This window comes from Brienomyrus brachyistius, chromosome 4 (assembly GCF_023856365.1).
Source record: "Brienomyrus brachyistius isolate T26 chromosome 4, BBRACH_0.4, whole genome shotgun sequence".
Classification (NCBI taxonomy): Eukaryota; Metazoa; Chordata; class Actinopteri; order Osteoglossiformes; family Mormyridae; genus Brienomyrus; species Brienomyrus brachyistius.
This window is the reverse complement of record NC_064536.1, coordinates 26,930,326-26,953,884: the sequence shown is the minus strand read 5'-3', so window position 1 is coordinate 26,953,884 and position 23,559 is coordinate 26,930,326. Positions and strand designations below refer to the sequence as shown.

Here is a 23,559-nt window from a genome sequence, read left to right as displayed (position 1 = left end):
ACGAGTTTGTAAAAGACACATGCCCTAGTTTTAAGTGGTGTTAGGGTTTCAATACAGGTAGCCAGTGATCTACTATATAGGTGAACAAGATCAATGATAGATAGAGAGTAAGTTTTAGATTTGGACATTAGCAATGTGAATTTTTTTACGATAGGTGATGTTTCTTTTAAACAGGTACAGGAATATCAATGTTGAAGGTGATAGCTAGGTGATCAGAAACAGTTAGGTCAATACCAGAAAGATGACTAACATTCAGGCCAATGGAACATACCAAGTCCAAAATATGACCATGGGTCATATTTGCTGAGCGAAGCTGAAAACATTCAGAATATCCAGAAAGTCTTGAGGTTCCTTACAGGAAAAATTGCAAATGACCCATCAGGGAGGTTGACCACAGTAGTAAGAGCAGGAGCTGAGCATGGAATCGGGTTTGATGAAGCCTTTCATGCACAGATCCTGAGGCTCCGAAACAGTTACATCCCAAGAGCTATAAACACACTCGTCATTGGAGCTTCCATAGCTGGTCACGCGCAAAACGACTCCTATGATGAAAGACCAAGTAAAGTTATGAAACGACCCCAGTAAGATCAATCATCAGTCTCACAGAAAAGCAAAGGGTACAAGAGACAGGGGCAGCTTATCTGCACTGACAGTCTTTATACAGCCTGGACACTAAAAGAGCATGTATGACGTACAGCACATGCTGCAGAGGGTCAATCCACATAAAGCTGCTGGACCGGACGGAGTCTCAGGACAGGGGCTCAGGAACTGTGCCGAGCAGCTCGCTGAGGTACTTATGAACATCTTTGGTGTCTCCTTGACATTGGAAATGGTCCCTACATGCCTTAAATCTGCCATTATTGTGCAATTGCCGAATAAAACAAACATCAGTCACATGAATCGTCCAATCGCTCTGACACTGATAATAAGGAAGTGCTTTGAAAGACTGGTTCCCTCTTACATTAAAGCCAACATCCCCACCTCCCTGGACTCAAATCAGTTTGCTTACAGCACTAATAGATCTACAGAGGATGCCATCTCTCTAGCTCTCCGCACTGCCCTGACTCGCCTGGAGGAACAGGGCACATACATGAGGATGTTATTTGTAGACTATAGCTCTGCTTCAATACTGTTGTCCCCTCCCAACCCATTCAGAAACTGCACCAGCTGGGCCTCAGCAAACCACTATGTAACTGGATCCTCAAATTCCTCCCAGAGCGCCATCTGGTGGTACGGCTGGGCTCCCATTTCTCCTCCACCATAACCCTGAACATGGGCACAAGGTTGTGCACTGAGCCTCGACCTCTACTCCCTCGTCACTCACGATTGTGTACCTGCATTCACCACTAATACCACCATAAAATATGTAGATGACACAACGGTAATTGGACAGAGCGGAGGTGCAAAGTCTGGTGAGATGGTGCTCAGTGAACAACCTGTCCCTCAACATAGGGAAGGCCAAGGAACTCATAATCGACTTGGGAAGATCACATGATGAGGATCATGCTCCAGTCTTCATCAATGGGGACAGGGGGGGGGCGTGTATCAAGCTTTAGATTCCTGGGGATACATATCTCCAGGGATCTTTCATGGACAGCTACTGCAATACCACAGCTCTGCTGAAGAAGGCAGGGTGACGGCCTAAGAATGCTAACAAAAGCTGGCCTCCCTCAGCAGGGGCTGCTGACCTCCTACTGCTGTACCACAGAGAGTATTTTAACCTGCCGTATCTGCGTGTGGGATCTCAGCAGCACGTCAGCTGATCAGAAAGCTCTACAGCGGGTTGCGTCAAGAGCGCAGAGGATCGTCGGGGTGCAGCTTCCAGCCCTGGAGGACGTGTGCAGAACCACTGCCTCAGGAAAGCCACCAGCATCTGCATGGATCCCACTCAGCCACACCACAGTCTATCTGAACTTCTCCCATCTGGCAAACGCTGCAGAGCCTTTCATGCACAGACCTCAAAGCTCAGAGACAGTTTCATCACAAGAGCTAAAAACGTACTCAGACAGTCCATACCCCTGTTTGTACAGATACTACTCTACTTACGAACAAAATACGTTCCGAATATTATTTTAAGGATAGGGGGTGGCATGGTGGTCCAGTGGTTAGCACTGTTGCCTCACACCACTGGGACCTGCTTTCGAGTCCGATTTCCCCCCCCCCCCCACCCAGTCCAAAAACATGCTGAGGCTGATTGGAGTTGCTAACTTGCCCGTAGGAGTGCCTGTGTGTGTGAATGGGTGCCTGTGTCTGTGATGGGCTAGCCCCCCCATTCTGGGTTGTTCCCTGCCTTGTGCCCATTGCTTCTGGGATAGGCTCTGGACCCCCCGCAACCCAGTAGGAAGTAAATACATTTTAATGCTAAAATATTTTTGATAAAAAAACTTTAAAGAAACATATAATATTATAATACGCATGATATAAAAACCTGTGAGAATCCAAATACTGTAGTATCTACAATTTCCACGAGTATGATACTTGATGCAGCCTCTGCAAATGTTTTCAGAATCTAACCACAGCAATTTCTTCTGATGTAGCAGCAGATTTCCATCATGATGTGTATCTGAGAGTGTGTGTGGAGGAGCAGGAGAGAGATCTCTACTCAGTTCACTGTAATGAGTGACACTCACCTGTGAGCCCAGCAATGAGAAGAAACAGGAGCATCAGAGGATCCATACGTCTGTGTGTCACTGAGCCCAGATCTGTGGAGACTGACATTCACTTCCTCATCCTCTCTACCTTCACTGTCATGGTCGTTTCTATTCTCACACACAGAGGCAGAGTGAAGGGGGAGTGGACACTTTACACAGGAAGTGACAAAACCATAAGGCTGAATGTTTAGCACTTCAGAAAGTCAGACCATTATTATTATTAGTGTGTAGAGAATAAAATAAACTATCAAAGCACAGACTCCTGCATTAATGAATTAAACATTTCAGGATGAATAAAGAAGATGCGTGAATTTGACCTAATGTGTATTTTTATTGCGTCATTGATTATAACAAATTAATATTACATGGATCACTTTGTTGCCTCAGAGATTTAACTCAGTTTAGCCATTTATCATTAGTATAGTTATGTATTTCCAAATGCAGGAAGCACACAGTGTAAAGTGAGGTAAACCTTCAACAGCATGTCAGTCCATTCTAGGGCACTGGAAGGTGGAGAAATGCCATGTGAACAGAGGAAGCCTGCAAACTGCACACAGACACAGTCATGGTCACATTCAAAGCCAGCAGTCAGGAGTGCTGAGGGGGCAGGTACATGCATTCAGAGGGACATTAACATAATCCCTGGGCTTCAGCCAGGGTAAGCCTGTGCATTACACCCCCCTGTACACGTTATACCACATTAACAAGGTCAGAGGCCCCTGGGTTTCAGCCTGGGTAAACCCATGCATTACAGCCCCTGCATTACAGCCTTTGAGTCTGGTTCCTCCCAAGATCTCTTCCTACTAGGGAGAATTTCCTTGCTACTGTCGCCTCTGACTTGCTCACTGGGGCCTTTGGGCAGGGACAATGTAAAGCGGTTGAAGACAATGTAATGTTGTAAAATGTGCTATAGAAATAAAATGTAATTGAGTTGAAATAATGATAAAGTAAAGACACAGAGGGACTTTGGGAAAAAGCAGCAAGACCCGCAGGAGACGTGGGTGTCTGACAGTCAGGCCTCAGGATCCATCACTGCTTACAGTGGAGGATTAGCTCCTCTTACACTGCATGTGGAGCGTAAGTGGAAAATTACAAAAACAAGAAAGTCTTCAGCTTGCTTAATTTCCTGTTTCATTCACGTGACTCATGGGTTTTTTTTTTTACAAGTACATAATTAAAGTGTGTAATGAAGAACTGAACAGGGCCAGTACATTCTGTCAAAGGCTGTAATCTTTTTGTGCACTGATGCATTTTCTGTGTATTCATCGTCTATTAAAAAGAAAACATTTTGATTTTGCCTTTGTCCTGCTTTTTACAAAAAAATATTTTTAGAATACTTGGAATGTAATAATTTTAGCTACATAGTTTCAGAGAAATATAAGTGATACTTGGTCTTTACAAAGAATCTTTGAAGCTCACAGTTTAAAAACACGCAAGTAAAGCAAATAAGTAAAATGAATTTCTGATCATCTTGCCTTCCTTGCTTTTTCTCTCACACATGTGCATGAAGCAGCTAAACCATTCACATGACGCAGAAGTTATTCTTGGAGAAACGTTTGTGAAAAGCAGAAATGTCGTCATACAGCATGTGAGGGTGAGACTCCGTATAAACACTGTGTGCTGCATACAGAGGCTCTGTCCTCAGGCCTTTGGTTCAGCCTTTATTATGTCTTATACAGTTTTCTATAATGTCACTGCAGTAGGTCCTTTTAATCTCTGTGGATCAGTAGGAAACAAGAGGCCTATTAGGATGGTATCTTTGTTAGTCAGGGGTGGGGGCATCCAAAGCGGGGGGGTAAAGTCAGATTATGAGCAAATTGATTCACTTCACCTGGGCCTTATCAGCCGTCCTATCAGACTGAGAGCTGTTTGTGTTTCTCTCAGCCCCAACAGACAGACACACGCAGACACAGACGCCCAAATCCACAGCCTGTTATTTCATTACAGAAAGTGATGTCAGGATGGCAGCTGATTGGTGGGATCTGACAAGAAGGAGTGACCTGCAAACCACAAACTATTTACTTTAAGGTTGATAAATTATTCAATTGTAATTAAAACTTCAGAACAATGCAAGATGTAAACTAAACCATCAATTTCTCATTTATTAAATCAAAACAATGACCAGCATACAATAAATATCAATTTAAGAATTAATAAGCAATGAAATAAGACTTAACTTTGCTTTCCAATATTAAACCAACCCAATCCAATAATAATGTCATACTAAACTCTGACCAGCAGGTGGCAGCAAAGCATGTGTGAGAAGAGGCTATCAGCGGTAAAAAGCATTGGCTGTACAGGTCCCAGCAGACAATCCTACACTGCGTGAGAGAGGCTACACTGCAGTTAGCATAACCGTTTATTTTACAGCTCTTCTGTCTCCTTCTGCTCCAGAATGGTCAGTCCCCTCCCAGCTTCCTCTGACACAGAGAGGTTGATGCACAAATAAATGGCTACAGCATAGACTGAAACTCCTGATATATAAAAAGGCATTTCATATAAACACAGCATAACCTTGCTGATACAGCCTTTAAGATTCTTAATTTATTTACACTCATGTACATTAGTGCATTAATAAGCTTGTATATTTATTCAGACCCGTGGTTTGTATTGGACCCTCCCTCTGCTTCTCTCTGATTGGGTCCCCTCTTTCTAAAGATGCTCCAGTGCAGCTGAATGGCGATGATGGTGCAGATTAGATAAAACACACCAGTCCCAGCTTTCAGTACAGCATCCAGAACCTGCTCCCACCTGTCAAACATATAATACATCAGTGTGTCTGTGTCACGGGTCGTACCAAACGGGAGATTGCTCAGGCAGCGAGAGTGATCAGGAACAGGCAGGCAGGCAGAAAACGGGTCAAACGGGAGCTGCTGCAGGCGGAGGGGGCTGCACGGGAGCGGGGTCCGCGGGCGGCGGCGGCGGCTGCACGGGAGCGGGGTCCGCGGGCGGCAGGAGCGGAGGGAGCTCCTCTGGTCCGGCGGTTGCAGCGAGCAGCTCAAGCTGCTCAGCGGCCCGGTGTGTTCTCCGGATAGGGGAAGCTGCCCTGGGAGACAGCTTCGTAGCGCTGGGGACGTCCGGGGTGATCGGGATACACTCCCGATCCTCTCCAGGAAGAGAAGCGATGGAACACGCCCCCAGGGCGATCGTCGGGGCGATTGCCGGTCTCTTCCTCCTCCTCCGGCGCCCGGTGGTGGCGGGAGGTGGCGCTATGTTCGCAAAGCGGACGGCGAGAGGATCGTCCCCGGCTCGCTAGGCGCGACGTAGCGCTTCTCCCGGAGCTCGGCCAGCTGCCGGAAATTTTCTTGCACCTCTTTCGTGAGGTGCGCGCCCTCCTCGAGGGACAGCTGGTCCAGAATATCCCAATTCCGGCTCACCAGTCTCCATGCCGGCGAATTCTCCCGAATGCCGGGCTGGGCTTTCCAGAGTAGCAGCTGATCGACGTAACTGCGGTAGTCCTCCACAGTTACGGAAGCTGCTTCTTTCGGGTCTGTCATTCTGTCACGGGTCGTACCAAACGGGAGATCGCTCAGGCAGCGAGAGCGATCAGGAACAGGCAGGCAGGCAGAAAACGGGTCAAACAGGGGTTTATTCGGGCACACGAGTCGAGAAACACCGGGTAACATCAATGACAGACAAAGGACTCAGGTAAGACACGGACTGAAATACACAGGACTGATTGAAAATAATCAGACACAGCTGGGTACAATCGGGAAAGAACACGTGGGTAATCCGGGGGGCGTGGCACACACGAGGATCGTACGAGCTGGGCGTGACAGTCTGTCAGTCACACGTATCACAATTAAACCTGAAGAACAATGCAGTGAATCTACTCTGGCAGAATTATAACCACCTTGATGATCAACAGCAGCACCAATAAGCCAAGTCCTACATACAAAGCCAGCTGGACCAAAGAGCTGAATAAGACAGTGGATTTGAACAGTAAAGTCTTACATGCTTTATAGCAACACGGTACAGTCACATCTGTACTATTACACAGGCTGCATATGAAGAACAGGAGACATTAACAAAGAGCATGAGAATAGCTGGAGAATTTAACTGCCAGTTTTATTAAGATTATTAGCAGAGATTCACATAAACTGGTGTGCTAGTACAGATTCACCGTATAAAGCAATACGTGCAGCACTTATCTTATCAAAGAGACGCAGATGCCCATTTATTTACAAAATACTGTAAATCACCATGCATGTGAGTACTTGTGCACCAGTAAAATTCATCCTTGTTTATTAGATTACATGTTATGCTGTTTCGTAAAATCAATCCATCCATCCATCCATCCATCCATCCATCCATCCATCTTCCAAACAGGCCTGCAGCCTACAGCGCAGGGACCAAGGCAGGTGCTTGCCCTGGATCGGATGTCGTCTTAGGGATATTATAATGAAGTAAAATTAAATAAACACAATGATCTTATTTTCATAAAACTAACATGCATTTCCCATTACTGTATGATCAGTCAGACGCTGTAGCATGATGAGCTGAATACTAACCTCTGCCACTTATCATTCGCTCCTGTGGGGGTCGATCCAGGAGCAGGCAGCTTGATGGTCTCTGAGACAGAAACAAAAACTGGAGTGAGGAATGCTTTCTGATTAGAGGGAAAATTAAAAGCTCTGTTCTGTCAGGCAGGAAAGACTCATAAGGAAAAGCTCATGTATAAAACGGGCACAAGTAATATAGTAATAACTCAGTAAGTACTGAAGCGCAAATCTTGAACAAATATTGTGGCTATTTGTGATGAAAGATACATAACGATTAAATAATTCATTAAGCCCTGGGTCACAGCGGACGTCCACAGCAGGCGAAAAGCAGGGGGCGTGGCCTTCAGGTCTGGCGACCCTGTGGGCCTAAGGGCAGCTAGAGCCGCTCTGTCACGGATCATCAGAGCCGCAAGGAGGACTTACGGACAAAAATATCCATGGGCGAATGTGGCATTTTCCCCCTCACAGATTACAACACCCCCTCACATACCATGGATTGTGACACCTCCCACCCTGACAGTCACATGTCTTTGCCTGGTTTGATGTGACACAGAACAATGCAGAGAAGAGCCCCCCTCCCACCAATGAACAGACACCCCACCCATCCACAGTGGAAGTGAGGAACTCTCTGCGTAACAAGAACCCACATAAGACTGCTGATCCTGACAATATCCCAGGTCGGGTTCTTAGGGACTGTGCCCATGAGCTAACAGATGGCATGACAGACGTCTTTAACACCTCAGTCAGACAAGCATGTATCCCCAACTGCCTATAAACTGCCAGTCAGGAGCCTAAGAAGACAGCTGCTCCAGTGCTTAATGATTATCCACCCATAGCTCTCATCTATCATAATGAAGTGCACTGAGCAGCTGGTCATGTGACACATCAAAGCAAACCTCCCTGTCTCCCTTCATCCACACCAGTTTGCATACCGTCCAACCAGCCTGCAGAGGGCGCCATAACCCCAGCCCTTCATACCACACTGATACGCCTGGAGAATAAGGACTGCTATGTAAGGTGTCCATCACCATGGTAATTCCACAACTATTAACCCAAACTCTGCTCCATCTTGGGCTGAAAATGTAACTTTGCAACCAGACCCTGTACTTTCTGAGAGAGACCACAGTCTGTCAGGGCAGGAAACATCACTTCTGCCCCCGTCAGTCTGAGCACAGGAACTCCCCCAGGCCGCTGCCTCCGCCCCCTACTATTCACACTGCTGACATCCGCCTGCTCCGCCAAGACCACCTCTAACCACATCATAAAGTATGCAGACGACAGCATCATGACGGGCCTCATGGGGGGGGGAGACGAGTCTCCGTACAGACAGGGGGGAGAGAGCTGCTGGAGTGGTGCAAGGCCCACAGTCTGCTGCTAAACATCGACAGGACCGAGGAAGTGACTGTGGGCTTCAGGAGGACCTGGGGGCAGCGTAACCCCCTACAGGAAATTTACTTCTGACTTCAGGCCTCTTTATGTTTCAGCTGTCAGATTGTCAGTCTTTAAATGTCTTTCATATTAATATTCTATTCATCACATTACTGCACTATGACCAACAAGATGATAATTTCATACTGCAGGAGATGATAAAGATATTTTTACGTTACTTTATTCACCCTGGTGCTTGTTGGTAATACCCTGTTAACCCTCCTGCCCCCCACAGATTTTCCCACAAAAAGCAGAGACCCCGTGGGTGAATCTTTTGGGGTCATTTAGCATGAATCTGTTTATACTGAAGCATAAATGATTCACAGATAGATTTTAATTAGTTACTTACCATCAGTGCTGGTTGTGGTTGTAGTTCTCTGACTGACAGTAATATGAACTGGGATCTGCTGGTTTCTGTCATCACACCAGTACCAGCCAGTGTCCTTCCTCTCCAGTCCCCTCATTGTCACACTGAAGACGTTATTATCTCTGTCATCCCTGATCAGGACAGGCCTCCCATCCAAACTCACAGAATTCACTGCTGCACAGGAGCCTACAGACTTACACCACAGCCTCTGACCATAATCATATGTATAGCGACACTGAACAGTGACACTGTCTCCTTCCACACCCGTCACCTCCTGTTTGTCCACTGACAGCCCTGGGGAACCTAAACACACGGAATAGGAAGAAACACTGATATATTTACACAGTTCAGAATAAAATATACTTTGCATAAACCATAAGCCAGTTACATGTTTATATTAATGTTACCATACTTTTTATAAACATCTAAAACTAAACAAGAGGACAGAGAGCTGGGGGCCAGATATCGAAACCACAAGCCTGGAGGTGTGAGGCCCCCACGCTGCCCCCAGTCTCTACCAGCTAGAGGTTAATTAGCTGCTGCAGAGTGAAAGACAACTTATTTAAAATGATGTTGTTACTTTTCAATGGTCTCAATCATGCTATTGAACAAAAGTGAAATTCGGAATCTATTCTATAAATCTTTAAAATGTTAAAATATTTTTTTTCTTTCTGTCTTTGTGTCCTTCCTTTCTGACTGACTGACATGTTACATACTGTGCATCTCATTGGCTGCAGGCTGCAGTACAGACATCTTACCCTCAGCGACTGACAGGTAAAGTGATGCTCCAGCATCTGAACCTCCACTGATCTTCACACCACATGAGTTAGAACCAGAGTCCCCCGTTGTCAGATTGTTAATGGTCACAGTGAAGACTTGCTGATCAGGATCATCTCTGACTGACACTTTATCCTCCTGTACAGAGTCAGTATATACTATGGGAGTACATGACCTCACATCATACCCTCTGCACCAGTATTTCACATGTGATTTATATCTGTCACCATAGAAACATGGGATGGTGACAGATCCTCCTCTCTGTACAGACACCTTGTCCAGTGTGGACACACCTGCAGGGACAGTATGAAAATTACCCAGCTGATTAACTCTCACTCCCTCTTACACCATTTATACACATATTAATGCAGATTCAGTACCAGCCCACTGCAGCTTACAGTACTAAACTTAGCAGAAATATTAAAACTTATTTTGACTACATGTTGGTCATACTAAGCACTACAGTTTTGGGAAAACAGTTTATTAAAATTTTAACCAGTCAAGTAGCTTAACAACAAGCAGAAAAATAGCCCCTTTTATACCTCAGATGTATGTAAACTTCTACATATTTGTAACAGGCATCTTACCATCAGTGACTGACAGTTTAATCCAAGTTCCAGATTCTGAATGTTTATTGATCTTCACACCACAGTAGTAATGATCAGAGTCCCCAGCTGTCAGATTGTTGATGGTCACAGTGAAGACTCGCTGGTCAGGATAATCTCTGATTGACACTTTACCCTCCTGTGGAGAGTCAGTGCTTACTATGGGAGTACATGAAGACCAGCTCAAACCTTTACACCAGTATTTCACATGAGTTTTATATCTGTCAGCATAGAAACATGACAGGGTGGCAGATCCTCCTGTCCATGCAGACACATCGCTTGCTTTGGACACACTGTCAGCACCTGCAGGGAAAATAAACAGCTGAATGAAGATCCACATCGCAGCATCTCTAAGTAATAATGCTTGGTTTGTATAATACTTGAATAAGGGTCATGTGTGTTTAGCAGAAGCATGGGGATGCTGTAAAAGACACAGACTGTCATTTTGGCATAAGAACAAAGGAAAGACACAGGAAAACAAAAGAGGTGTTGGGTCTTGTGAAGAGCTATGGTGGGATGTGGGATCAGGGATCTGAGCCTGGCAGTGTGTTCTAGGGTCTGAGAGGAAAACCAGGACCTTAAATCCCTAGTAAAAGGCCTAGATGAGGTGAATGAATGGGCTTGTCACTGTGTGGGATGGCCACACCCCTTCAGTACTATGGCCTTACTTGTAAACATATCCAGTCCTGTGATACAGGCCCTCTCCTATTCCATCTATACATGCTTCCTTTGGGCTCTATTTGTGAACGTTAATATGTAAAATATCATTGCTATGCTGGTGATATGCAGCTCTATCTGCCATTAAAACCTGGTGACTGCTGCTCTCTGATGGCCCTTTCTAACTGTCTGGAGGATATTAAGAACAGGACAGCAATGACTTTGGTCCAGATTAATGAAAACAAGACAGAGGTAATGAGTTTTGGTCACTGTTCATGATCTCAGAGAACAATTAGGGCCTCATTCAGGAAACTTCCGGTCACATACTAAAAATCTTGGTGTCATCTTTGATTCATCACTGAGTTTGATAAACAAATAAATGCTGTTGTGAAGGGGTGTTTCTGTCAGCTGAGTTCAATAGCCTGGCTTAAACCACACCTTTCAGCCAAAGACCTGGAGACAGTTACTCCTGCTTTTATCTTATGCCCACTGGACTGCAATTCTGGAAAATCTTGTTTAAAAACGTTCTTTAACTTTCTGGCCTTTGGTTCTGTTTTATCAGAAAACATCCATCCATCCATCCATTTTCCAAACCGCTTATCCTACTGGGTTGCGGGGGGTTCCGGAGCCCATCCTGGAAGCAATGGGCATGAGGCAGGGAACAACCCAGGATGGGGGGCCAGCCCATTGCAGGGCACACTCACACACCTTTCACTCTCACACGCACACCTACAGGCAATTTAGCAACTCCAATCAGCCTCAGCAAGTTTTTGGACTGGGGGGAAACCAGAGTACCCGGAGGAAACCCCACGACGACATGGGGAAAACATGCAAACTCCACACACATGTGACCCAGGCGGAGACTCGAACCCGGGTCCCAGAGGTGTGAGGCGACAGTGCTAACCACTGCACTACCTTGCCGCCCCCCCTGAAAACATCTAAATTAATTTTATTTTTTGTGCAACACTGTCCATTGCTTCTGTTTTTATTGCGTATTTTTATTGTACAGGTCATTTGTATAACATACATTGCTTTTAAATGTGCTATTTAAATAGAAATTACATGACATGAATTCCATCCATTTTCCAAACCGCTTATCCTACTGAATCGCAGGGGGTCCGGAGCCTATCCTGGAAGCAATGGGCACGAGGCATGGAACAACCCAGTATAGGATGCCAGTCTGTCACAGGGCAAACACTCACACAGAGTCACTATGGGCACTTTTAGAGGCACCAATTCACCTGAACCACTTGTCTTTGGACTGTGGGAGGAAACCAGAGAACTGAGAGGAAACCAGCGTAGATACAGGGAGACCATGCAAACTGCCCACAGAGAGCTGGGCTGGATATGGAAACCACAAGCTTGGGGGTGTGAGGCCCCCACGCTGCCCCCATTCTCTACCAGCTAGAGGTTAACTAGCTCTGCAACACTGCATGTGCACTGATGACCCTGAGACAGCCAGCCTGTAAAAACACACAAATGTGTGCAGTGTAGCTCAGCTTGCCACATTACAGATATCCTCGCCTGACACCCCCCAAACCAGACCCATGATCTGGCCACGCCCCTAGCAGAATAGCCATCGTATCGTGTTGAATCGCACTGCATCACAATAGGGCTGAATCACATCGTATCACATTAGTAGTTTCTTCATATGTATCTTAATGAGTCAGATGGTTACCAGTGCATTGAGATGTGCATCACATCAGCCTCAGTGATGGAGAGGCACACCCCTAATGTGTAAACTTAGGGTATACAGTAGCTTGTACAATGCAGTGAGGAAGCCTCTGGCAGGACAGTGATTTGCCCCTCTGGGGTGTAGCCCAGGACACGACCATTTGATGGTACCTCCTGAAGCCCGCTGTCCTGTGTACATACACAGGCAGGGTCTGAACTGGATACAAGGTGCTCAGCTTCTGCTCCTCAGCAGAGGAAAGAGGAGGGGGGTAGAAAGCTGTCAGCTCCAGGGAGGAGCATCTGCAGGCCGAGTTGCAGCCTCAGGCAAGAAAGCAGGATGAGGACACAGACACACGTTAGTGAGTCCTGACTAAACTGTACCCGAGAAGGAGGGACAGACAGTGCCTGTAAATCACTCACTCACTGCTGTGGTCAGAGCTAGAAGCAGCGCTGCATGGAGAGAGAGATTTTAACTCCATCCAAAGGCACGAAAGGGTGATGAGAACCAATAGACAGATCCCATAACAGAACTGATGCCGTTGATACTGAGTGCTGTCATCAGGCATTGTTCACTAGGGGGCGCTGTCCATCCGGCTTCTATTCAACGTCTGCATGATAGGGTGATATTGTAGGCAAGTAGACCTCAACTGTATAAAAGGCTGAGAGAGCTGTCAGGGTTCTTTATAAAATGAGAGGTGCACTGTGAAAGTGCCTGGTGACACTTTAGAAAAGGAGCCTCATTCTCCTGAACTGAAGGAGAACCTACAGTGACCCCTGGAAGAAAGGGAGCCTCAGAAGGCAGAACAGGGGGGGCTGAAGCCTACCCCAGGTTCCTCTTTTGGGGGGCATTGGGAAGCCTGCTACCTTTTCCCTGAACAGCAACAGTAACTTTCGTATCATAGGACTAATGACGTATATTTACTAGACCTACTATCACATGACTGCAAGTGCAACGATTTGTCCGCGATATTGGAGAAGTCAAAGCAATGTCTTCACACTCTGCAGCTATTGGCATGGATCCTCTGCATGTGTCATTGTATTCAGTTTGCACTGACAGATGCAAGAAATTCCCTTGCAAACATACACTTTGCAATCTTCAGAAAAGCGCCGGGCGTTACACCAGTTCATCCTGCATACTGGTTTTAAGGATGGAATAGCTTCCTGTACCACCATACTGTAGCGTAGCTGAAACAACAGCTGTAATGCTTCAATAGGCAGCAAATTATATGATATTGTTCGCTGCTAGAAGCACTATGTGCAGAGTGCATTGGAAGGGGACCCCTGTTACCTATGCGTACCCATAATGCTAACAGTTATAATGATAATAATACATTTATTTTATATAACGCTGTAAGGCCACAGGCCCTGCAGGCCCCGTCAGTCTGAGCTCTGGCAATCTGCAATGTTCCACCCAGTGTCCTAAGGCAAAGGTCCACCGATCACTACATGAAAAGGGACTTCTCACCCCCACTGGGCGGCCAGAACTCTGCAGCCAAATTCCAGTGACAAGGTCGGACTGCCTCAAGACACAGATACATTCTACACTCGCAAACTCACACGGACACAGGAGGTATTACCCAAGACTAACATTAGGGACACATACACCCATGTTTGGTCTCGTTTGAATGGTCACAGTGCGACGAGTTTGTAAAAGACACATGCCCTAGTTTTAAGTGGTGTTAGGGTTTCAATACAGGTAGCCAGTGATCTACTATATAGGTGAACAAGATCAATGATAGATAGAGAGTAAGTTTTAGATTTGGACATTAGCAATGTGAATTTTTTTACGATAGGTGATGTTTCTTTTAAACAGGTACAGGAATATCAATGTTGAAGCTGATAGCTAGGTGATCAGAAACAGTTAGGTCAATACCAGAAAGATGACTAACATTCAGGCCAATGGAACATACCAAGTCCAAAATATGACCATGGGTCATATTTGCTGAGCGAAGCTGAAAACATTCAGAATATCCAGAAAGTCTTGAGGTTCCTTACAGGAAAAATTGCAAATGACCCATTAGGGAGGTTGACCACAGTAGTAAGAGCAGAAGCTAAGCCTGGAATCGGGTTTGATGAAGCCTTTCATGCACAGATCCTGAGGCTCCGAAACAGTTACATCCCAAGAGCTATAAACACACTCGTCATTGGAGCTTCCATAGCTGGTCACGCGCAAAACGACTCCTATGATGAAACACCAAGTAAAGTTAGAAAAAGAGCCACCTGTTCTAATGAAACGACCCCAGTAAGATCAATCATCAGCCTCACAGAAAAGCAAAGGGTACAAGAGACAGGGGCAGCTTATCTGCACTGACAGTCTTTATACAGCCTGGACACTAAAAGAGCATGTATGACGTACAGCACATGCTGCAGAGGGTCAATCCACATAAAGCTGCTGGACCGGACAGAGTCTCAGGACAGGGGCTCAGGAACTGTGCCGAGCAGCTCGCTGAGGTACTTATGAACATCTTTGGTGTCTCCTTGACATTGGAAATGGTCCCTACATGCCTTAAATCCGCCATTATTGTGCAAGTGCCGAATAAAACAAACATCAGTCACATGAATCGTCCAATCGCTCTGACACTGATAATAAGAAAGTGCTTTGAAAGACTGGTTCCCTCTTACATTAAAGCCAACATCCCCACCTCCCTGGACTCATATCAGTTTGCTTACAGCACTAATAGATCTACAGAGGATGCCATCTCTCTAGCTCTCCGCACTGTCCTGACTCGCCTAGAAGGAACAGGGCACATACATGAGGATGCTATTTGTAGACTATAGCTCTGCTTCAATACTGTTGTCCCCTCCGAACCCATTCAGAAACTGCACCAGCTGGGCCTCAGCAAACCACTATGTAACTGGATCCTCAAATTCCTCCCAGAGCGCCATCTGGTGGTATGGCTGGGCTCCCATTTCTCCTCACCACTAATACCACCATAAAATATGTAGATGACACAACGGTAATTGGACAGAGCGGAGGTGCAAAGTCTGGTGAGATGGTGCTCAGTGAACAACCTGTCCCTCAGCATAGGGAAGGCCAAGGAACTCATAATCGACTTGGGAAGATCACATGATGAGGATCATGCTCCAGTCTTCATCGATGGGGACAGGGAGGGGGGCGTGTATCAAGCTTTAGCTTCCTGGGGATACATATCTCCAGGGATCTTTCATGGACAACTACTGTAATACCACAGCTCTGCTGAAGAAGGCAGAGTGACGGCCTAAGAATGCTAACAAAAGCTGGCCTCCCTCAGCAGGGGCTGCTGACCTCCTACCGCTGTACCACAGAGAGTATTTTAACCTGCCGTATCTGCGTGTGGGATCTCAGCAGCACGTCAGCTGATCAGAAAGCTCTACAGCGGGTTGCGTCAAGAGCGCAGAGGATCGTCGGGGTGCAGCTTCCAGCCCTGGAGGACGTGTGCAGAGCCACTGCCTCAGGAAAGCCACCAGCATCTGCATGGATCCCACTCAGCCACGCCACAGTCTATCTGAACTTCTCCCATCTGGCAAACGCTGCAGAGCCTTTCATGCAAAGACCTCAAGGCTTAGAGAAAGTTTCATCACAAGAGCTAAAAACGCACTAAGACAGTCCATGCCCCTGTTTGTACAGACACTACTCTACTTACGAACAAGATACGTTCCGAACAGCCGTTCGTAACTTGAAATGTTTGTAAGTCATTATTCAACATCATTTTAATATGCAAATACAAAGAACTAGGATGCTGGGAGTACGCACGCTACGCTCAGGGACTTATGGGTTGTGTGGGCCCCTCGGCAAAACGTTCGCGAGGGCCCCCCCCCCCCCCCCCACCACCAGCACCACCACCACAACCACCACAATTCAAGGGCCCTTGGCAGCCAAACACCCTCCCTATAGGGTCAGGGGCCCTTGTAGGCAGAGGATCAAAGAATGTAGGCCCTCTAAAATAGACAAACGAAAATACATTGTTGATAAGCGCTGCAAATTGTTTTGGGCTAGGGGCCCCACGGGCCCCCTGCACCCCAAGGGCCCCTGGGCAGCGGCCCCGCTGGCCCGGTCCGTAATCCGTCCCTGGCTACGCTGCTGTGTGGTGGGATTACCAGTCAGAAGTCGTACTAGGCGGAACTGGCGTGCAGATAAAAAATTTATGTTGCGGACAGGAAACGGGAGCCCAATGAACACGATTTGGACTTACAGTCGCTGAAAGATCGTAAGATGAAAGTTCCTAAGTAGAGGAGCGTCTGTACTTACAATTACCTCACTGTAAACTTTGCACTACAAGCATAACACTGCCCAAGCTGAGCCATTTCATGAACTGTTTGTACTACATACACACACATAGTATTTATGTTTTCATGTCTGTCAGTTATCTTTATCTCTTCCATAGGACTTTGGTCATGTCTTCCATATTTGCATTCAGGAAAAAATATTTCAAGTACTATCCATCCATCCATCCATCCATCCAACCATCACCTCCCGCTTAATCCGAGGTCGGGTCGCGGGGGCAGCAGTCTCAGCAGGGACGCCCAGACTTCCCTCTCCCCAGCCACTCCATCTAGCTCCTCTGGGGGGATCCCGAGGCGTTCCCAGGCCAGCCGAGAGACATAGTCCCTCCAGCGTGTCCTGGGTCTTCCCCGGGGCCTCCTCCTAGTGGGACATGCCCGGAAAACCTCACCCGGGAGGCGTCCAGGAGGCATCCTAAGCAGATGCCAAAGCCACCTCATCTGGCTCCTCTCAATGCGGAGGAGCAGCGGCTCTACTCTGAGTCCCTCCCGAATGACTGAGCTCCTCACCCTATCTCTAAGGGAGAGCCCAGCCACCCTGCGGAGGAAACTCATTTCGGCAGCTTGCACTCGCGATCTCGTTCTGTCGGTCACTTCCCACAGCTCGTGACCATAGGTGAGGGTAGGAACATAGATCGACTGGTAAATCGAGAGCTTTGCCTTTTGGCTCAGCTCTTTCTTCACCATGACAGACCGTTACAGCGCCAGTATCACTGCTGACGCCGCACCGATCTGCCTGTTGATCTCCTGCTCCATCCTTCCCTCACTCATGAACAAGACCCCGAGATATTAAAACTCCTCTACTTGGGAGAGGACCCCATCCCCAACCCGGAGAGAGCATTCTACCCTTTTCCGGCTGAGGACCATGGTTTAAGCAAACGTATATAATATTATAATACACATGATATAAAAACCTGTGAGAATCCAAATACTATAGTATGTACAACTTCCTTGAGTATGATACTTGATGCAGCCTCTGCAAATGTTTTCAGAATCTAGCCACAGCAATTTCTTCTGATGTAGCAGCAGATCTCTATCATCATCTCCAAACTGTATCTGACAGTGTGTGAGGAGCAGGAGAGAGATCTCTACTCACTACCACTGTAATGAGTGACACTCACCTGTGCGCCCAGCAATGAGAAGAAACAGGAGCATCAGAGGATCCATACGTCTGTGTGTCACTGAGCTCAGATCTGTGGAGACTGACATTCACTTCCTCATCCTCTGTACCTTCACTGTCTCTGTCGTTTCTATTCTCACACACAGAGGTAGAGTGAAGGGGGAGTGGACACTTTAAACAGGAAGCGACAAAACCACAAGGCTGAATGTTTAGCACTTTAGCAAGTTATTATTATTAGTCTGTACAGAATAAAATAAAATATCAAAGCACAGACTCCTGCATTAATGAATGAAAAAATTCAGTATGAATAAAGAAGATGCATGAATCATTGTTAGTATGGGAGGCTAGATGCAGTACAAACAGATAGGTGAGTGAAATGCGCTGCCTGCGACGTCTCTCCTGCCTGTCCTGCCTGCGACGTCTCTCCTGCCTGTCCTGCCTGCGACGTCTCTCCTGCCTGTCCTGCTGCCTGTGACGTCTCTCCTGCCTGTCCTGCTGCCTGTGACGTCTCTCCTGCCTGTGCTGCTGCCTGTGACGTCTCTCCTGCCTGTCCTGCTGCCTGTGACGTCTCTTCTGCCTGTCCTGCAGCCTGTGATGTCTCTCCTGCCCGCCCTGCTGCTGTATCACTGTTCATCCTACCGTGAGAAGCTGTCCTCTGGATTAAGACTCAAATCTTAAAATGTACTCTATATTGACTCTATAAATTAAGATTTTGTCATTTTTTTCATTTGACTTCCTCTGCCGCCCCTGGAGGATGGGCTCCCCCTTTGAGTCTGGTTCCTCCCAAGATGTCTTCCTACTAGGGAGAATTTCCTTGCCACTGTTATCTCTGGTTTGTTCGGCGGGGGCTTTGGGCAGGGACAATGTAAAGCGGCTGAAGACAATGAAATGTTGCGAAATGTGCTATAGAAATAAAATGTAATTGAATTGAAATAATGATAAAGTAAAGACACAGAGGGACTTTGGGAAAAAGCAGCAAGACCCGCAGGAGATGTGGGCGTCTGACAGTCAGACTTCAGGAACCATCACTGCTTACAGTGGAGGATTAGCTCCTCTTACACTGCATGTGGAGCGTAAGTGGAAAATTACAAAAACAAGAAAGTCTTCAGCTTTCCTGTTTCATTCACGTGACTCATGGGGTTTTTTTTACAAGTACATAATTAAAGTGTGTAATGAAGAACTGAACAGGGCCAGTACATTCTGTCAAAGGCTGTAATCTTTTTGTGCACTGATGCATTTTCTGTGTATTCATCGTCTATTAAAAGGAAAACATTTTGATTTTGCATTTGTCCTGCTTTTTACAAAAAAATATTTTTAGAATACTTGGAATGTAATAATTTTAGCTACATAGTTTCAGAGAAATATAAGTGATACTTGGTCTTTACAAAGAATCTTTGAAGCTCACAGTTTAAAAACACGCAAGTAAAGCAAATAAGTAAAATTAATTTCTGATCATCTTGCCTTCCTTGCTTTTTCTCTAACACATGTGCAAGAAGCAGCTAAATCATTCACATGACGCAGAAGTTATTCTTGGAGAAACGTTTGTGAAAAGCAGAAATGTCGTCATACAGGATGTGAGGGTGAGACTCTGCAGAAACACTGTGTGCTGCATACAGAGGGTCTGTCCTCAGGCCTTTGGTTCAGCCTTTACAATGTTTTATACAGTTTGCAAAGTGCCACTGCAGTAGGTCCTTTTAATCTCTGTGGATCAGTAGGAAACAAGAGGCCTATTAGGATGGTATCTCTGTTAGTCAGGGGTGGGGGCATCCAAGGCCGGGGGTAAAGTCAGATTATGAGCACATTGATTCACTTCACCTGGGCCTTATCAGCAGTCCAGTCAGACTGAGAGCTGTTTGTGTTTCTCTCAGCCCCGACAGACTGACACACACAGACACAGACGCCCGAATCCACAGCCTGTTATTTCATTACAGAAAGTGATGTCAGGATGGCGGCACACGGTAGTGCAGCGGCTTCTTGGGCTCCCAGTAATGGTGTAAAGTTTAGTGCAAATAACTCTTCCTCTAACTTCACTAAATGTGTGGACTACATGATTCAGCTAGACAAAAAAGGAACAGTCCAGCTGAAGTTCTAGACAAAGCACCTCCCCCATCTCACTACCACTGAAGCTCTGCAGAGAAGGCAGCAGGCAGAGATCCTCATGGACTGTCTGTCCTCCTTCCTGTATCCTGAGGGACCCTACGCACCCTGCTCATGGACTGTCTGCCCTCCTTCCTGTATCATGAGGGACCCTACGCACCCTGCTCATGGACTGTCTGCCCTTCGTCCTGTATCCTGAGGGACCCTACGCACCCTGCTCATGGACTGTCTGTCCTCCTTCCTGTATCCTGAGGGACACTACGCACCCTGCTCATGGACTGTCTGCCCTCCTTCCTGTATCATGATGGACCCTACGCACCCTGCTCATGGACTGTCTGCCCTTCGTCCTGTATCCTGAGGGACCCTACGCACCCTGCTCATGGACTGTCTGTCCTCCTTCCTGTATCCTGAGGGACACTACGCACCCTGCTCATGGACTGTCTGCCCTCCTTCCTGTATCATGAGGGACCCTACGCACCCTGCTCATGGACTGTCTGCCCTTCGTCCTGTATCCTGAGGGACCCTACGCACCCTGCTCATGGACTGTCTGTCCTCCTTCCTGTATCCTGAGGGATACTACGCACCCTGCTCATGGACTGTCTGCCCTCCTTCCTGTATCATGAGGGACCCTACGCACCCTGCTCATGGACTGTCTGTCCTCCTTCCTGTATCCTGTGGGACCCTACGCACCCTGCTCATGGACTGTCTGCCCTCCATCCTGTATCCTGAGGGACCCTACGCACCCTGCTCATGGACTGTCTGCCCTCCTTCCTGTATCATGAGGGACCCTACGCACCCTGCTCATGGACTGTCTGCCCTCCTTCCTGTATCATGAGGGACCCTACGCTCCCTGCTCATGAACATTTTGACCTCCTCCCTTCGATTCAAAAATTTTTAATCAGACTGCATCTTATCTTATACATCAGGGCATCACTGCAGTTGTAATTTCCGCTCTTTGGCCCTTTCTCTTAATTCTCATCCATGGTACAGCACTGCTATAAATCGTCAGTGTTACATGTCAGGTTACATTGCTGCAATAGTTACCTTATTTTATCCATTGTATTATTGTTTTGGATTTTATTTCTATTTTATCATTGCTACCTATATCGGAACTGAATACTTCATTCCGTTCCCTTCATGAACATGGTTTGGCAGTATGACAGTAAAACATCCTTCATGCTTTATCCTTAAATTCTTAAGAAAAAATATTCTAAATTCTGGCACTCCTGATTCTAATAGCAGTTCCAGCCAATTGCAAGCTTATTAATCTCACTCTGATTACAGGTACAGATATGGAGGTATTGAGATATGTGAGTATTAGTGACGGCCAGAACGAACCATGTGGGTATTTTTTGGACCCCACTAGATGGCGCTCTTGGTTTGCTTTGGGACTTACCTTAAGCCCTTTTTGGAACGGAACGCACTATCCAGTACGGTCAGAAAGACTCCATGCTATCAAATTATAGTCAATTTACACATTTTCCTAGGATGTGTGGCTGTTAGTCATTACAAACAGGAAGTGAAAATACAATCATCCCAGGGTAAGTGATTCTCACCTGGAGACAATCAGAGGATGAAGAGGATTGTCTGAGGAGCCTGATGTATGTCTCACTGATCTCAGATCTGTGGGGACTGACACGGACTTTCTGATTCACCATAACGTCCACGTTTCTCTATGTTCACATACATCAATCACAGGACAGAGTGAAGGGTCACTTTATAATCAAACGTGAGATTTTATTCAGTTTTTGAAAGTTCATCAATCATAAAAAGACAACAATTATAAGCTTTCACACTGCGGTGTGTTGAAAATCTATTTAAATACTATGTTTTATGGACTGATGGTGGATCTGTCTGCTCTTTATCCATTCCTCACTGGCATTCCTGGGTCCCTCCTCTGCAGCTCTTTCCTGAACCATCGGATCCCTTTATTAGGGATCTCCAATGTGTGGCTGCCCTCTAGTGGATAAACAAAATTGAGCTACTTATGTCAAAATAAATGCATTTAACCTTATTATGCTTCATGGCTTCACAATATTTCCCTCAGATGGTGGATCTGTCTGATCTTTATTCATTCCTCACTGGTCTCTCTTCTGCAGCACTTTCCTGTTGTATGAAATACATCATTAGGGAATCTCCTGTACATGCCTGCCCTCTAGTGGATAAACCAAATTCAGCCATTTATTTCTGAACACAGATTAGGGCATACTGATTAGCGCATACCGAGTAGGGCATACCGAAACATTAGGGCATGTGTATGAGCCCCTGGTGCGCAGAGAGCCAGTAGTCACTGGTTCAGTGCAAAGATAGTCGAAGGAGAGCAAGGAGGCTCTAAAGGACTGTTTTGAATCTACTATGTGGGAAGAACTTTGTGATGACCATGGAGAGGACATCGACAGCAATGTGACCTGCATTACGGACTACATTCATTTCTGTGAGGATAACAACGTACCAGTTGCTAAACATGTAGTTGATGTAGGTGTTGATGTAATATTGTGAAACAAAATTTTTGCAGAAAATGACCATCATAAATATTAAGCTCATAATCATAAACATGACACTGTCGGGAAATTTGACCAACATGAATGTTATTCACCTCCTGTGTGTTACACAAGAGCATGTTAGTGCGTTTATAGCTCTTGTACTCCTTTAACAAGTCCTCCAAGTCATTTTGATAAAGGTCCATCATGTTGCTACTCGAACGTCAAGGTTCTTTTCTTGCTTTGATCCATATCCTGCCATTATGAGCCGCGCCTCATGGATTAGCATCTGCGCATGGAATGCCATGCCGTTAGTCCAGATCTTCATGGCACGGGAGCTCATTTGGCCGTCCTTCAACATGGAGTTACTCAGACGGGTCATCTGCTCGCTCAGCTGTTTCTCCAGACGTTTGGTCTCTTCTAGCGCCTGTTCTGGTTCCCACACATATTTGTGGAGGCGTTTCAGGTACTCGTCCATGGGGTCTCTGACCCCCGAGGCCTTTTCCTCAGCGAAGACCCGCTGCATCATGTTCAGGGGGCTGTCCTCGGGAACCTTGATCAAAGAACTGACCGTGAGGTCTAATAGGAAGGAGATGATCAACGCGCCCAATCCAACTGCGTTTGGTACAAGTTCGAAAGCAGATAAAGAGGAGCCCAGGTTGGTCAATAAGTCTGGAACTTTCCTCACCAGGTCGGTAACCATCTGAGAACTGTGCTGTTCTAGTACAGCTGTTGAATTCAATCCTGAGTATATGAGTAAAGAGCCGTCGATGGTAATATCAGGAATCACACCATATGTTTCAGCTATACGGAACATCCCTGAGATCATGATCTCTTCCTTTTCCTTACTGTAACTCTCACCCATGGTGATGATCAGAGAGCTCAGATGCAATGGGGAGGAAAAGTAATTATACTGCATTCCTTTCGGTTAGGATGCAGGA

The 23,559-nt window shown here is 46.4% G+C and overlaps 1 protein-coding gene across 15 annotated transcripts in view; it reads right to left on the bottom strand.

Annotated features, from left to right (window-relative positions):
- Positions 1–23,559, bottom strand: part of LOC125740088 (CMRF35-like molecule 1) — a 152,238-nt gene that overhangs the window by 31,875 nt on the left and 96,804 nt on the right. For 3 of the 15 annotated variants that reach the window (XR_007397441.1, XM_049010812.1, XM_049010818.1), the window contains exons 1-5: positions 18,043–18,153; positions 10,313–10,633; positions 9,707–10,018; positions 8,931–9,251; positions 7,163–7,223 (exon numbers count right to left, since the gene is read on the bottom strand). The exons of 2 other annotated variants lie outside the window; for them this stretch is intronic. Coding sequence is in view for 11 of the 13 variants with exons in the window: in XM_049010812.1 (XP_048866769.1) it covers positions 7,163–7,223; positions 8,931–9,251; positions 9,707–10,018; positions 10,313–10,633; positions 18,043–18,130 (1,103 nt within the window). In the remaining 2 variants the exon portion in view is untranslated. Of the gene's footprint in view, positions 1–2,630; positions 2,764–4,728; positions 5,403–7,162; positions 7,224–8,930; positions 9,252–9,706; positions 10,019–10,312; positions 10,634–18,042; positions 18,154–23,559 lie in introns of those variants that run through there. 10 more of the 15 variants (XM_049010809.1, XM_049010815.1, XM_049010819.1 and 7 more) reach the window with 9 other exon arrangements.